General features: G+C 39.8%; 1 protein-coding gene across 2 annotated transcripts in view; it reads left to right on the top strand.

Moving 5' to 3' along the window:
* LOC116724084 (capon-like protein) overlaps positions 1 to 14,720 on the top strand; it is a 61,076-nt gene extending 46,356 nt beyond the window's left edge. The window contains exons 10-12 of one of the 2 annotated variants that reach the window (XR_004340106.1): positions 1,696 to 2,008; positions 9,462 to 9,702; positions 13,345 to 13,448. Coding sequence is in view for 1 of the 2 variants with exons in the window: in XM_032569418.1 (XP_032425309.1) it covers positions 1,696 to 2,008; positions 13,345 to 13,894 (863 nt within the window). In the remaining variant the exon portion in view is untranslated. Of the gene's footprint in view, positions 1 to 1,695; positions 2,009 to 9,461; positions 9,703 to 13,344 lie in introns of both variants that reach the window. The other variant, XM_032569418.1, reaches the window with a different exon arrangement.
* The last annotated feature ends 2,610 nt before the right edge of the window (positions 14,721 to 17,330 follow it).

Below are 17,330 nucleotides of genomic sequence, written 5' to 3'. Positions count from 1 at the left end.
CTTCCAATTGCATTTATTAATTTAACCATTTTTTCAAAATATTTTGATGCAACCCAAATGTTGGATTCATCCTGACCCAGCGTTTTAGGGAAGCTATGTTCATAAGACGCATTTTAGACAACCAGAAACATTAATCCAATGTTTGACAGAAAAATCCTAATAAGCAATAATACAAATACCATTGAAATTTGGTTTAATGCTGGAGGCTGGTCTATGGTGTCTGCCATGTTAGATTTTTGTTAATGGTTTCAAATAAATTTATTTCACTTTCCAAGAAATTGACTGATCTTTAACTAGGTGGCATATTATTGAAACTAGTCAGCATCTTTAAAAAAAAAACTGACAAGGTTATACGTCTAAAACCCAAAAGGAATATGATGGAAAAACAAACAACATTTTCTAAAAATCAACATAACTAAAAATAATACTCACTATAAATCAGTTCTGTTGCTTTCTGTAAAAAGAAGAAGAATGGACAGAAGCTCACTTACCAATAAAAACATGGCCTGCAGGAACAGAAGGAAACAGAAAATCCTGAGATTGGCTCCAACTTGACTTTGGCGGTCACTTCAATTGATTTTTATTTCTGGGAAACTATGAAACAAAACAACTTTGTCCGGCTGTAAAACACACAAGATCTACTCAAGGCAGTGTGCTGCTTAACCCAGTGTTTTGGTGGTCTTATTTTTAAGCTAGAACAGAGTCTTCTTGATAGAAACCATGCTTCATATTGGCACAAAGCCACAGCTCTAATGTAGCCAATATCTGGCAAGGTGAGCGGCACAATAAAGCAGCAATGTCCCCGTAGGTAATGTAGATGTCTCATATATCCCTGGCATCTTTGATACTGTAAGGTTTCCAAGAGTCTGAACTGAATCAAGGTCTTAAAATTTTTACACTAGCTTATGATTTTGGTAGACGGTGTACCATAGTAGCAACAGAAAGGTTGTAATTGCAAGGCACAGAGAACAAGGTGCTAGTTGAATGTTAGCAAGATGACATCCATCAATTAAGCAGTAAACACAGACTGCTACTCAGGCCGATGTCATCCACAAGCAACCGAAGACAAAAAGATCTGCTGAGAAGGCGTTGCTTTAAACCTGAGTTTTACTTTGCAATGTTGCTGCTTTTTTAAGGTCTAATAACCGAGTGTGAGAAATGTTCCTGGACTTGTCTTCATTTTATATGCCTATCTTTTCTAACACGATTTCACATTTCAAACTGTGCAGAGTTGATTTCTACTGCCTTTTATCAGCATTAAGGGAGAGTTTTGTAAGATTTAAAGCCCTTTTTTCTGGCCTTCGTAACTTGTTTTATACATCTGTGTTTACACCAGATTGAAAGAAAAAGGCTGATCTTGCCAGAAATAACCACCGTTTCACTCGGTGCAGTGTGCATGGATGTGTCTGTGCACATTTATTTTTTCTTTCTGTGTGTGTGTGTGCAGTTTAATTTGTCACGTTGTGTTTCATGCTTGTATTAATCATGTCATCCCCTCTGATAGAAAACGACCTGAGTGGGGGAGAAGCTGGCAGAGTGGGTGGCACCCTGCCAGCTTCTCCTCTGGGCTGAGTCAGCTCTTTTGGGGGATCATTACAAAGCAAATAATAAAAAAAGTTCGATTTCTAGTCAACTTCTTCCTTTTGTTTCCCATGGAGTCTGAGGGCAGCATGTTGTACTCTCTGTCTGTTCCAGATGCTCCACAGACGGCACAAAGTTCCCAGTCGTCATCAGCAAAATCATTATCCCTGAATCTGAAGAATCAGTACAATCAGAACTTGGAGCAGCTCATCTCCTCCACGGCCACGTGGCCCCTCTCTCCAAACCAGGTTGACTGCGCCGAGTCCTTCCTGAACCTGCTGAACCTGGAGAACAGCAGTAAACCAGCAGCCTCGTTTGCAGAGCGGGACCCTTTCATCAGAGCTAATGGCACAGCGGATAACAAGGAGAGCTCCAACAGCGAGATTGTCCAGTTCTCATCTAGAAACTCTACCAACCTGGATGAAAAGTAAGACTTCAGATCTCATGCTAATAACACACACAGGTCCATGCAGGTTTGGATTCTATCATTATGATGGATTCTATCATATCTATAGAATGATAGAATTCTATCATTCTATCATTTCTACACCAGATTCTATCTGGTGTAGAAATGCAGGAGGATAACGCAGCAACTTTAAATGGTACCACAGTGTCAGTTTTTAGTTGTTTTATGTGAGACCCAACACTAAACAGCCTTACATTAAGCATTATTTAGGACTATTATAGTTGACTACCATAAATTAAGTTCTCTGAGCTAAGAGTGGGGCAATTGTGCTTCTTTCACATATATAGGAGTTATATTTTTAAAAAGACTTAGACTTAGACTTAGACTTGTACTTTATTGATCCTTTGGGAAGACTCCCTCAGGAAATTGAAGTTACCAGCAGCTCCCAGGCAAAAAACAAAGTTAACACACAGTAAGCAAAAGTGCAAAAGAATACAAAATACAAATTAAATACTAAGGTACACACCAAATGTGAGTAACCAAAACCTTAAATTATGCAAGAAAAACCTTAAATTATGCAAGAAACAAGGAATAAGAATATAGAATATAAGAATATAAGTAAATATAAATACAACACAAAAAAAAATATAAGAATTTGACGGATAGATTGACCAGTGATATCGTATTGCACTATGTGGTTTGACCTGATAAGTATGGAGAAAAATACAAGGGGTCACTACTCCTTCCACCCTCTGTCCTGTGTCACCTCCCCCCGCCGCCCCCCCCCAATGAGGAATTGTACAGATACGATCAATACGATCAATGTAAATAATGGTTAAAATCTAAAAGATATGCAGCCCTAGAATGTGGGATACATTTAAGAGTAATTTGTTTTATGTTTGTGTTCATTACAATAACTATGGTGTCAAAATTACTACAAGTAGCTGTGTAGCTAAGTAGCTTAGCAAATAGGCTAAAAGCGAAATGTTGTCTCCTACTGCTACTTTACTGACAGATGGAAAGGTTACCATCACCAACAGCTTTAAGAAATACTCAGCAGACGTCCCGGAACAATCAGACAAAACTCACACACTATAGTTTGTTTTATAATTTTGTTGTAAATTGTTGTGTAACTGGATAAATTACAATATATTCTCGCAACATGCCATCTTCCACATCATTGAGATGTGTTATAGAGGTTGTAGCTCTGGCCGTTTGATGAACCAATCGAATCATCTTGAAATCTGCATCTGAATAGTGGCACTAGTTATTTTCAGCATTTAGTGTCCAACTGTGACATCCGTGACCCAGAGAGTCATTAGTCGATGCAGAAGTATAGGTGGGGGTGTTTTGTTTGTTTATATATCGCTGTGCGAAATCTTGACTGGAAAATCATATTTCTTCCAACTTTTTACTTAACTTAATATAATGCACCTATTTCCCTTTACTGTAAGGCCTGAACCAGGCTGAACTTGATCCGTGGCACTTAGAAAATTCTGGTAGGTCAACTCTGTGACCTATGCACTGAAGGACGTCAGCCATTTTCTTCTCAATATCACTATTTGGAGCAAAGCTGGGCTAATTCTCGTGTATCTTCAAGTCAACCCAAAGGAGTTCTGGAAGAGTGTTGAACGGTTTAGTCCCCAAATATATACGTTAAGCTATTCAAATGTGTTGACCGTGTCAGTTTGTGTTCGGGGTAACCAGGCGACAGTGACATTAACATCCAGTTGCTTTTACTGTTATTGCTGGAGAGCGGCACAGCTCAGCAGAAAACGGCTGTAGTTAATGAAAGAACAAGTGTAATCAAGGGATTATTTTGGGAAGAAAAAAAAAGGTCGAGTTAGACGAACAAAGAGGGGATGAGATTTGAGCTTAAAAGCAGGGATCAGAACAGCCTGTAAGAGTAGAAGATTTAAGAAAAACACTGTTACTCTGTCAGCTTTAACTCCTGTTCCTGTGTCTCTTTCTTTTTTTTAATCTAATAATTCACTCTAAACAGCTTCTAAAGCACTTTTAAAGAGAAAAACAGCCTCTTTATTCATGGGGGCGGTTAATAATGAGTGCATCTAGCTTTTAAGGGATACGGGAACTTTTCTTTTTTTTTTTTTGCACTTGAAGCACCTCCACGTCTGTACTTTTGGGGATATGTGTGGAATATGTGACTCGTACTGTAACTGTAGAGCCAAGGCTCGTAATCACATTTTAACGAGTTTTTAATCCTCTTTAAAAAAGCATGCGCAACATGAAATTATGAAAACTTTACAGGACACAAAGGTGTTTTATTTTTCTTCTTTTTATGCTCCGTTTTCATTCTCACTCCCAGGGTTTGCTCTACTCAGAAAATTCTGTGCAGATGTCTCAGAGGGCAGCGTAGTAAAGTTGATTTCAGAGCGGAGAAAGGAGAAAAGATCTGGGATCGACTTAGCAGAGCTGTGTGTGTTACTGTTATCTGCATGCTGTAATTCCATATGTCTCCTCTGCATATGTGTGTGTGTTTGTCAGTCTGCAGCCTAGCCCGACTCCCATGCTGTGGTTTTCCTACTGCACTGAATCCCAGGCAGTTATGGCTATCATCTCTTTACAAGCTGAACCTCTTTCCTGCAACAGCATGCGTCTCAGTGTTTATTTTTTGCTTTGTGCACAAAGGAAAGTCAAAACGGGAGCTACAAACGATTTAAAATTATGTAACCAGCTATGTTTTCTCATCTCCTTGTATCTTACCATATTTCCTTTTAGTGTCTTACAAAAGCTGCAAGAAAACAAACTCATGATGAAGTCGCTTTTTTCACTAAAGAGATTATAAAGTAGCGTTTCTCCCTTTTTTCCATGTATACTACTGCTTGCCTCATCCCCTGAGTTAAATCACCTTTATGCAAATTTCACTCATAAAACATTGTGTTCAGTCAGCACTAAGAGGAAAAAAAAAAAGAGTGAAAAGCGGAGAACTTTATTTTCAGCTTTGAAAAAAGAAATGACAACAACTGAACTTTGGTGACCTTTTTAGAAGTACAGTAATCTAGTGCAGTGACTCAACAGCTAAAAAAATATTTTAAAAAATCAAGTTAGGTTGAAAAATGTTTGGGGAAATCCAATATGTTACTCTTCTGCTTTGCCCGAATCCTTTGCATCGCCTTTGCTGCAGTCAGACTGCCCTCCCCCACCGCCGCACCGCATATTTTATTGCTTTCATTTTCTTTTGTTTCCTTGATTCCCCCAGTGGATTACTGTTTACAGCCTGAGTGGCCAGATTTTATGTTCTGCAAACTGGCAGACTGATTCTGCTCTAGTCTCCTTTCTCGCCGGTTGGACCGTCTCCCTCACCCCCTCTTCATCAAGCAGAGGATCCTGACTTCACATGAATCATTCATTTCACTTTTACAAACTCGTCTCCCATTGTCATCTACATGCACACTCTCATCCTCTCTGTTGCCCAAGAATACAAACAGCCGTGTGTGACCGGTGTCTGCTTTGTCGTACAGATCAAGTGTGTGGCTGACATTAGTTGACATCAAAACACAGCTCAGTCGTAAACCCGTGACGCTGACCTCTTGGGCTCCACCCTGGTTGTTCTTGCATCGCAATTAAAGCCAGCCATAGCCGACACCTGCCAAAAGCGGCATGGAGTGGAGCTCAGTGGGGTCAATATGGTGTCACACATAAAATATGTGACAGACAACTCTTAAAAAGTTAATCACATTTGTGCCGTTTGACTTCTTTTAAGTTTTGTTCTATTTTAGAGCGTTACTACTGCTTAATAAAATACCCTGAGCTGATGGGTGACCTATTCCGTCTCAGCAAAACATCATCTGGATAGGGTTCTTGGCTCCACATCACCATCATTCTTCTCCCACCGTGCTTGTCAATTGAAATGAAGGGTTTACTTTTAGCCAAACATGCCTGCATCAAAAACCAAGTGACCTTTCCTTGGTCTTTTCTCTTATTTAGAAAATAATCCAAAAATCTGTCAGTTTAAAGAAAAAGTATGCAATCTCAACGTCACGCTGTCATCTGCTTTATAAGAGAAACGTTCAGAAAAAAAGATTACTTTTTCCTTTTTCTACGTATACAGCTACAAAACCGCTTACTAGTAAAGGTAGTTTCTGCACAACCTGACTTTTACAGATACCCCTTGAATCAAGACTTACCTGTCGTAAGATATCAAATTTAATGTTTTCTACAGCCCACATAAGGTACAGAGTCAACATATTGAAGACGGAGACTTACATTCAACTTCAATGCCCAAAATCAATTATTTTTATAGGCCTGTCAAAATTATGCAATAAATCAGTTAATCACATGATTTCTCTTTCAACCAAAATGCAGTATGGTGTTTTGGCATCAAATAGCTTTTTTTTTTTTTTGAAGGATAATTTTGTTATCAGAGACTTCATGATTCATTTAACGTGTTGCCTCTATGTTTTTGTTTATTTATTTTTGGATATTTAAAATGTCTTCCAGTTCCAGTGTTAAATGTTCATTAGAATTGAAAGTTAGTTGATCTTTGAAAATGCGTCCTTGTATTATTATGCCATTACCATTATATCATTATATTACTTCAAAATGATCTCAAAATAACAATATTATCATTTATCGCAATAACTTCTGGGAAAATCCTTCATTCAGCCAAATTTAACGTCACAGGCTTGGTATTATGTAAAATTTACAAAAAATTGAGTTACCACTTGACGATCCAGTTTTTTTTGTTTTTTTTTTCCTGGCTACCATATGTTCAGATGCTAATAGCTATAGCCTAGCATGCAGTGAGTCACACTTTGCACAACAGATGGAGGAGTTACATGTGGCATGGTAACATTAAATAAGGATGTTGTAGTAGTCAGAAAATACTTTTGTTCCCAGAACTTCACTAAGTCGTAGGATGCTGACTAAAGTCAGTATATTCTCTGAGGATCATGACTGCCTGTACCAAATGTCTATCCTTCCAAGACGTTTTATTTAACTATAAGTGTGAAACAAAGTGATGGTCTGACTAAAGTTTGCAATCCCTTGAGCCGATTGAGCTAAAAACTGCACCCTGCCCACACTTAGTAAATATAAACATAAGCTTTGCCTATCTCACCATTTGAGGCCAGAGAATCCCTAACAATCTCACTCACAAATGAGCTCTTCATGTGCGATAAGAACTGCTCTCTCCTTCCTCCCCCTTTCGCTCCAGCCGTGTCGTGCGGTGCACAATCGCATTTCCTGAAATTAGCGGCGATATTCCCTTTCCCTCTGTCACTTTTGTTCTACCCCTTCATCTTTAACATCGCGGCCGGAGCTGCAACAGCAGATCTCGTCGGCCGATAACCCAATTGCACGGGTTCGATGGGGGTGTAATGGATGATGCTTCCTGGCGTTTAGGCAGAGCCGATACTGTCAGCTAGATTTACACACAGTTACGTGGAGCTCGCTCGGAAATAGATACTATCAGTTGTGCCTTTGGACTTACTGTTGGTCTGAAAATGATCTTCTATAGGGAGCTGGAGGGTTTGTTAGAATAATGTTTGAAAGGGACTCTGTCAGGCATTGTTGGGATACTTTAGAAAATCACAGAGTCTCCTGATCACCCACGTACATTCAAAATAAAGCACAAGTGTGATAAATTCTTCACAAAGCCAAAAAACCCACAGTCTCTTATCTGGAGTCGAATCAACCACATGCTGTTCGCTTTTCAGTTGCCTCCATAATTCTGTTTTTTGTGTCTAAAACAAAGACTTGAGTAAAAAAGGGCCACATCTTTTTAGAAGCCCAGCGGTATCTCCTCCTATCTACCTGTTGAAATGCAGTGCTCCTGCCGATTCTTTTCCTAACAGGAAGCATTCACACTCCGCTCTTGATTCCCCGCTTTGTTCCTGCTTATTGAACAGAGAAGACGAACACGCTGTGCCTCTGTGTCATTTCGACTTCAGACTCCGTGGGGGGGAGACTCATCGGAGCTTCTGTAGCACCTTTGCTGCTCTGGTCTCCTCATTGACTTTTCAGTGGCATTTAATTAGTCCAAAAATAAACAGTTTCCCCACAGCGACGAGCCTCAAACAACGCCGGTTTACGGGGTCCTGCCAGAGGTCCTGTGAGCTTCCAGTCATGAACAAATCTTTACTGGCAATAGTGCAAGAAACACAACAGGATTGGGATGAGGACAGCTGTTAGTTTGCATATTTATAATATCTAAGTTGAAGGAACACTCATGACATGTTCAAACTTGAGAAATAATTGTGTCACCGCAAACACCCGCAAAGAACTGGACAATACAGATCAAATATTCACAAATGTTTTGTATATTATTTCAGCCATAGCTTATTGATTTGGCAAATTTATTTCTGGTGTAAAGCTGCACACTGCTGCATGTTGCACACTGCTGCTGGTTCCTGTCTAGCTGCTCCTGCCGGCTTCTGCGTGTTTCTCTTCACCCCTCCACCATCGCAGCACTTTCACCGTATGACTGATCAGTTTCTCTTGCAAGTTTCTGCACAATTTTAAAAACAGTAGAATAATCTGCAGCTACAGCACTTTCGTTAGCACCTTTCTGATAATAAGTTTTGGTCATTGGAAAGATCTTTGTCTTTGTGTTTTTCTTCAGCATTTCATATACAGAGAAAGGGATATTTGTACTATTTCAATCCATTTACCATATTCCTAACAAGATCATAGCTCTGACCATACTATACAGTGGGCACCTTCCTAGACTGCTTGATGCCTGGTCCTACTTTACTTTTGTCTGGCCAAAGCACACAGCAGCCAAAGACATTTTGACAAGTTTGCATTTGCAATGTTACGACAGAAAAGCTTCTTTTGCAAGCTTTCCTCCCAAACAGAGCCTGATAGTTTGACAAGAGTCTGTCTAATTATTGTTATAGCCACCACTCTGTGCTGCAGTTTCCTTTGGGGATTTTTTTTTTATTTCCCTAACTGTCCAGCTTATTGTGCATAGTGACATGATAAACATGATTCCTCATCCAAAAATAGATTTATTTCTCGCATTTTATTCATACCACACTGAAACATAGCATGGATTAATAATTTTAACTCTACTAAACGCTCTAATCAACTTTAAAAAATGGAGGCCTGAACAGCCGTAAGATTTTGGAGATACTTTTCCTGCAACAAATTTCTCTTTAGTCCAGCAGATTATCTTAAACTGGTCACAGTGGGAATATTTCCAAAGTTTGATCAAATCAGCCGTGCTCACTGGAGAGTCTTTTTGCATTGTGTAACACTAAAGGCATGAATTCATATTAGCGAGAAATACCGACCAAACCAGCAGCTCTGCCCACTTACTTAATTACATTCCCGTCTCCCACTGTGTCCTTTTTAGATTCAGCCAGAGAGGGAGCCAGGGTTTTAAATGTCCAACACAAAAGAGGCTCTGAAGTCACAGATGGTTGGATGCTCACTGGCCTTAAAACTCCTTCCTCCCTCGCTCGGCTCCCCTGATCAGCCGTAGTCTAACTGTTGCCTTTCTTTGGTACAGGTGTGAGGACCCGCTCCTGCTCATCCTCCTCCTCCTCTAACTCCCCCCCAGACCTCCCACAAAAATCCACCCGGCCAGCAGCCGTTGCCTCAAAACCTCCCAGCTCATGCGTTCCACCGCTCTGTCCCCACTATCGCCCCTCTCATCGTTTGCTGCCTCTCCCCCCAGGAGCCTGGGGAGCTCTCTGCCACCCCATCCTCTTCCTCCCCTTTCTCCTCTTCTCCCCTTCTCCTCCCTCTGTGTGAGTATTACTCATCATAAGCAGCATGTGTCTGTGGCACAAGCATGGGACCGGGCATGTGGTGGGTGTGGGTGTCTGTGGGCTCGAGTGTGGGACTCACCAGAGATTTTTCTGCTAACGAATGCATAATAACTTCTATGTACACGCGGACATTGCGCTTGCAGATTAATAACCGCATTAGCATGGGGATAATCAGTCACTGCGGCGCAATTTGGTGCATGGCGGCTCCTTCTTCAACACTCGGGGTGGGGTTTCCTCTTTCACAGACTCGCTTGCAAACAATAAATGCTCTTGTCCAGGTTTCTTATCAGAGGCGGTTCAGGCCGAGTGGTAAAGCTGTCATAGCAGAGGCAGTGGCACGTCTTTGTGTGCGAGCTTTACCCTCGCACTTTCCGTGATCCAATTTAAAATGTGTGTCTTTGTCACTTGCATGCTTAGCTTTACTGACTCAACGCTCTTTCAGATGGATTATGTCAAGCCTGTCTTGCATCGGAGGTCCCCGTGTCAACAACACACACAGTTTGAAAGATGTACATAAGTACAAACTCTTTTAAGAATTGCTATGTTATTTAAATGAGAAACAGAGTAACAACTGTTGCCCCCTATTTCCTGCTGCACACTGCCAGACAGCTGGCTAAAATAATAATCCCACATTTTTCTCTGAAAATGTATGTCTTAGACGTATTTGCTGTCATGCAAAACACAGATAGAACGAAATTAAAGTAACACCAAATATAAGATGTTAAGACTTGGAAATCAGACTGCCTGTTAAAATAAATTATATTTACTTGTTATTTTTGTCTTGATCTGTAAAAGCAGAGCAGCTTATGTAAATGTCCAATCCATACATCCATCCAGCTTTTGTAGATTTCATATTTGAAGCCCATCGTAGATTTTTTTTGCAATCATCTCAGATTATTTTTACAGTGTACCTCCCAGTGTTCATGTGGATTATGGACCAAAGACGCCCACTTTTTTTTTTATCTATCTTATTTCAAGATGCTTTCTTGTTTTTCACATTTTTAAGAGTGGTCAACAGATCCACTCTTAATGTTGTCTTTACACCTTAAAGAAACAGGAATTATGAATTACTAATGAAATATTTATCAAACCTCCAATCAACTTAAGTAAATAATGCAATGAACATGCCGTGGTTGCACTTGTTTTATGTTAAACGTACCAATGTGTGCGTTAGAACAATTCCGCTAAGTATTACTTTCTCCGCTGATTGAGTTTGCGGAAACAAAATAGAAAGTAAAAAAATCAGTTCAAATAATGCTACCGCAGTAACAGGTGAATTAACTTTATCACTCCCAGACAATAAATATAGAGGTTCCCTGCTTCACCTGCACTTATCCAGGCAGACTTGATGCATGCAAACACATTTTGCTTTTCATTTTGGAGGCAGAATGGAGAGAACGAAGCATTTTGGGAAGAGGTGGGTAAGTGAGGCAGAAACTGGTTTCATTTCGACTTGGCAATGAACAAAGATGGTGAACAAAAAGAAGCAATTTACTCTTTCACTCCACTGCTATGAGCTTATGATTTTAATAAAACAATATTACCTTGGTAATTGTTTTATAAGACATAAAAAGCTATTTTCACTGTTAGAACCACAACAGACCTTTTTTTAGGTACGCCTGAGTATCATTTCACTTTGGCGGACCTACATATGAAGCATTCCTTCACCAAGTTACACTTCCTGGCAATTTCCTGTTGGAATAGAAAGTCAAGCAAACTTTTTTTTATTATTACTTCTTCTCATAACGGCACTAAGTGTAAAAGCAGGTGCATTTGTTTAATAGATTAAGAGTTGTGCCATTGTCTGAAGCGACGGTTTTCTGACAAAAATGATGCTTTTCAGTCAGCAAATGATAAATATAGCTCACCAGCAACACTGTCAACAGCATTGATCCAAATTACAACATGTCAACTTATTTTGAAAAACTAAACTGACAACGTCACTGTCATGAATTATTTGTCAAAGCTGGACAATCATCCTCCTCAACTCAGGGAAACTTCTTCTTTTTAAACAAATTTTAGTGCTGCTTATTTTAGCAGCTGTGTAGACATGTGCTGTGATTATATTTCATCCACTCAGGTGGGGAAATTTACAATTACTTGAGTAACATTTTGAACAAAATGTAGTTGTATAAGTAGATTTACTGTACCATGCTTTCTACTTGAGTAAAATAAGTTGAAGTAATGCTATACTTACTTGAGCCATTGTTTTTCCTACTCTACCCACCTCTGTTCAGCGATCCTTTACATTCTTGTCCTGTTGAGTCAGTTTACAATTACCTACCCCATAGTGCATGGCTGACAAAATGTAGTCTCCACCAAAAGTAAAAAGTAGTCAGTATAATGACAAATACAACTGTCTTGTATTTGGATCTTATGTGACCAACACAAAGAGAAACATATTTGGCCAATGGAAATAACATGACATGCTTTCAAAATGTGAAAAAGAAAAATCTAGAAAGTGTGGTGTCCCTTTTTCAGTTCAGAAAATAAATGTTAAATGTGTCTAAAGATGATTTCCCTAGCTTTGGTCGCTGTCTTGTTGAATCAGGCACTGAAGGCATCATCAAGTTCTGTGATTTCATTACTCAGAAATGAACTTAACCACAGACCGGATCTCTCGGGGGAACAAAGTTAGCAGTCTTATAACCGCAAGGATCCTCAGAGGAAGCGGGCCTTGTTATCGGGAGTCATTTTTCCAAGAGGAGGACGATAATTGTGTGTGGATGCATGCGTTGGTGCTTGTCAAGGCTTTATTGTGGTGAAATCAGCGAGTCCTGTTTCGTCTCGCTTCCTTACCCACATCCCCCAGGCTTTGGCTCTGGTTCTTCCCCAGAGGCTTTCTATTTTCACACAGTGAGCCTGTGGGCTGTAGATAAGTTCCTTGACAGACAGAACAACGGTGAACCAGAGAAGGAGTCAGTGTCTTGTGTAGGAATAGCTTATGTCCTGTGCACTTAGGTTAATGAGGTATAATGTGAATAATGGAGAGTAAAAATGGCTTGAGGCCTTTTAGTGGGGAAGTTATGCTGGCTTGGAATTGGCTAAAAAAGGAAACTAAGGCTGTTTTCTCACCTGATAGCCTGGTAGACTCGATTCAAGTGAGGACCAAAGTTGCAATTGTTAGATTTTCAGAAGGTGTAGTTTGCTTTCACACTGCACTGTGTCAAATTATCCAAAGTGAAAAACATGTTCATCCCTCACCTGTACTGAGGAATTGACCCAAAGGCATCATATTTTGGTGGTTGTAAGATTTCTCTTTTGTCTTTAGTAAAAGAACACAAGCCATTTCTCCCTTTAATGCTAGGCTCTCGCCTTTGTTTTGGTTGTATTTACTAGGAATCCCATGACTTTTGGTTTGCTTCCTGTTTTTGGAGCAGTCTCCGGTCAACTTGCGTCCACATATGCATTCGAACTGTGCCAGAGTTCACTTTAATGGAACCTATACGTGGGTTTTTAGGCAGACCAGACCACACCTACCCAAATGGACTGAACTTTCTGCACAAATTTAAATGAGCTACAGTTTAATTAAAGTGGACTAAGCATCGCTGGTGTGAATGCACCCTAAATCAATAACCAGTATTATTATTAACAGGGTTTTTCTTTCTTTTCTGCTTGTAGGTATAAACAGATAATACCCAAACTTGACCCTCCTCCACCTTCCACAAACCGCAAGCGATCCAGCAGGACGTTCTCTCCGGGGTCAGAGGTCCCAGCTGTGCCCACGTCTGTGGCGGCGAGTCGCAGCAGCAGCCTCTCTTTCCCGGACATCACCCCCAGCTCCCTGTCGTCCACCGATTTCCACTCGCTCAGCAACGGTGAGAGCAGCTCCTCCTCATCTTCGGCCAGCGAGGACTCGGGCGTCCGCTCCGAGACCAAGTCCCTGCTGTCGCCCCTTCGCGACGACGATGACCTTTTTGCTGACCGCGGGGCATTTTTGACAGCGTCCAGCAGCTGTGGAAGTCCCCTGGAGCAGCACGGCGGGGCGGTCGCTTCGTCCTCTGATTCGTCAACTACAGAGTCGAACACCATGGCCTCGCGTTCTGACGGCTGTGATCAGCCGCTGTGCTTTTCATCTCCTATGAATGACACCTGCCTTCATATCAGTTTTTCGGAGGATGAGCTTCTGGAGAGCAGCCAGGAGGACACCAACATGACCCAGGGGAGTTAGGATGACTTAAATGTTATTCAGTCGACATAAAAAAAATCCAGGATTGGCTTTCAGACTATGTTTGCACAGGGCTTCCATTTCAGGATCTTTAGTCGTTCTACTCACCTGTGACACAGTGCATGTGTTGCTAAAACGCTTGTTATTGTATCAGTAATTAGCCAATAAATAGATTTAGTATTTTTGTAATGAAATTTCTGATCTAATTTACTTTTTAGGGCCTAGAATGTTAAGCAGAGTACATGTAGCAATATATTGCACTGTTGAAGTCATACTGAATTCACTGTAGAATTCCACACTAACAAAGGAAACACATTTTATTTTTGCTAGCTGTCGATGTGGAGCCGTCATTTTGTATGATGTTTCACTTTGGTGCAAATAAGTGGAAAAGGACAATAATTTGTAAAATTCACAGTTAAGACAAGAGCAGGGGACAGAGGTGATGTTGGGAAAAGTTTCATCTCCTGCAATGGACCTGGTAGGATGATGGATGGGAAGAAAGAAACAAGGAAGTCAGTGATTGGACAGAGGAGAGATAAAAGTCAGTCAATTTAGTTGTTATGGTTGTTCTTGGGACTATGGTTAGGCTCTCATTCGTGGTATTTTTTTTTTGTCAAGAGCAAGTGGGATTTGGTTATGTTGAGTCTAGATATAGGCTGGTATGAAACGTTCATGCTAGAGTAAAATACCACAGTATCATGATATTGTGGTATCCCAATATCCACAATATTGTGATACCGCAATCTAAGGCAGAACTTGATCTAAATGGTTTTATAGAAAACTAAAAACAGATACTAGGAGTGTTGCAATACGTACAGGTCTTAAAAGGAGACAACATACGATATCAAAACTTTATGAGAAACAGAAATTTCCATTTTTATGTTGTCACAAGCAGCAGGGATTTCAATCAATCAATCAAATTTTATTTGTATAGCACATTTCAGCAGCAAGGCATTTCAAAGTTCTTTACATCGTATCAAACACAGAAACACAAAGCAACATAGAATCAACAATCAAAACACGACGTTAATTCAGGTTCCATCAATAAATTTGTAATTGATTACGTTTCAAATACAATCCTAAACAGGTGGGTTTTTAGTCGAGTTTGCATCCATGAAAGGTTTACCTGTTACACTCCTACTGTGTTATATGGAACAAAATACCTGTTGCTATTTTTATTCCCACTCACGCTCACAATCACGCAGTTTAAAACGATGTAGACAGCAATTTCATAAACAATCAAAAATTATCACAAAAATGAATGTTAAATTGTTAATTTAAAATAATAATCTGAAACATGCCTTTTATTTTGCTAACAGCAACAGCAGCTGTTAGTTAGTTGCAGTCTTTTCAGTGTTTACAAATCCTTTATGTGTTATCTCTTAGTCTGTCGTTTCTTTTTTTACAAGTTACCTGAAATGCTGCCAGATATGTGATGTAAAAGTGGTGGAGACGTCTGTGTTGTCTGACGGACGATGTCAGGGTAACGACTCAAGAACGACTTCCTTTTAAACCTTAAAACAAGAATTCAAAGAGCTTAACGCTCTCGCCTTTAAACATGGACCTCTTTGGGATAACTTATAGTTTCAGTTTTTCAAATATAAATACAGCATGTTGATTATTACAATTACAATGAAGATATGCATAACATTTATTCATTCTTATTTTAATTTTGAACTGCAGACTTGTCTGATATCTGCCATTTTTTATGCTTTTTTTTCACTTGGAGCTGATTAAATCTGCATCTTGCAGATGCTGGCAGGGATAAGGTGGATAGAACAAAAACCCAGCCAAATTTATTCGTTTTGAATTTCTTACAGCACGTCACTAGCGATGCACCAATATGAAAATTAATGTCTGATGTAAATGTTGCTATTACGGCCAATAACCAATATTTCTGAATATTATACAGTTCAGTTACAGTAGACTGTGATTACTCAGGTACTGTTTACGATCACATTAAAGCGACTTTAAACCTTCAGAGCTGTGCGGTGGGAAAACTTAGTGATTTTTAAAGTCCTTTTTTAAAACTGCTATACTTTGATGCCACACGCGCGTTTGTGCTTCTTGTTGTAACAAGATGTCCCTATAACAGGAAATAGGTCAATTCTTGAAAATGTATATGTGAACCCATCAATCATTTGACTGTCATGTCTTTTTTTTTTTTTTTTACATTTTTGTTATTATATTAATTGGTTGACGACTAAATGTTGACCAAAAAAAAACAAAAACAAAGCTCTGTTCTGTGAATCTCCAACTAGCAAAACAAAAAATCCCTTGTAGTAGACCTACATAATGCAACAACACGTAGTTCTACTTCAGGTGTAAATGAATTTTATACTCAGAAGTGTAAAAAATAATATAGTAAAATTGGGTTGACCATTTTTCTTAATGTGGGTTAAAGTAAAACACGTTTAAAAACTTCTGCAGATCAGCAATAAACAGCTGAGAAGTTTATGTGTTCACTTTTCTGCTTTGCTATTCTTTATGGCTTCACTGAAAGTGCTCTGTTGTGAACTCTGATTAGTAGATGAAGAAACACATTAAAAGGGGAGGTACGAGGCGAAGCAGCTGCGGAGTGATGGAGGCAATGGGTGCAGAAGTAAAATGTCCTGAAGGGAAACATTTTACACCAAAAGATGAGGCTTTTCCCAACGTCACGTTTAGCAGGGAGTTTTACAACACTAACATGGCTGAAAATAAAACACAATAAAGAGGTGTAGCTGAAAACTATGGCACTTTACTCTCTTTTTTTCCATTATTTATTCTCAGGGAACCTTAAGGTTGGTCTGGGCTTTACATTACCCTGCACACAGAATGATAGAAAGGTCAATGTGCCGTGTATGACGCCTATGTTCACTGTACTGCTGAAATTACCTGTCTGTGCATGTACTTCATTCTGCAAGTCAGCTTTGTTGACAGTCTTCTATATAATTTCCTGTAACCGCAGTACATTGGACCCACAGACGGAGCTGAAATCACCAAGGAGCTTACGTATAGTAAAGTTTTAGAGAATTAGCTGAGTTAGCAGCAGAGAAGTCCTCCTCGGTTTGTTGATAACATTCGAATTGGATCTCCTTGTTTGTAATTCTCCTAGTTTTCAACACAAGTCTCATTAAGGCCTTATGTCACTTTTTCCAGAGGTGCTGTCTTCAAGCTTAGCAGTTCTCTCTGCCATGCGAAAGCCGAAAAGCATGCATGCGCAGCACATGCTGTCACTGCCAGGCATTAAGACGAGGCTGAACGGCTTATTGCCCTCTGGGCCTCTATGCAATGCACTTATTAGAAATTAGACAAATAGGAATTCCCTTTGCTACGAGGTATTAAAGCTGTAATTTGTCCCAGAGCAGCTAGGATCTCAAAAGTGAAAGCTGCATCTCTTGGCACAGCAAGCATAAATTATGGATAGGGTTTTTACATGTTTTGTAGCAAGAAATGC

The sequence above is a fragment of the Xiphophorus hellerii genome, chromosome 8 (assembly GCF_003331165.1).
Source record: "Xiphophorus hellerii strain 12219 chromosome 8, Xiphophorus_hellerii-4.1, whole genome shotgun sequence".
In the NCBI taxonomy this organism is placed as follows: domain Eukaryota; kingdom Metazoa; phylum Chordata; class Actinopteri; order Cyprinodontiformes; family Poeciliidae; genus Xiphophorus; species Xiphophorus hellerii.
This window is presented reverse-complemented; position numbering and strand designations above follow the sequence as displayed.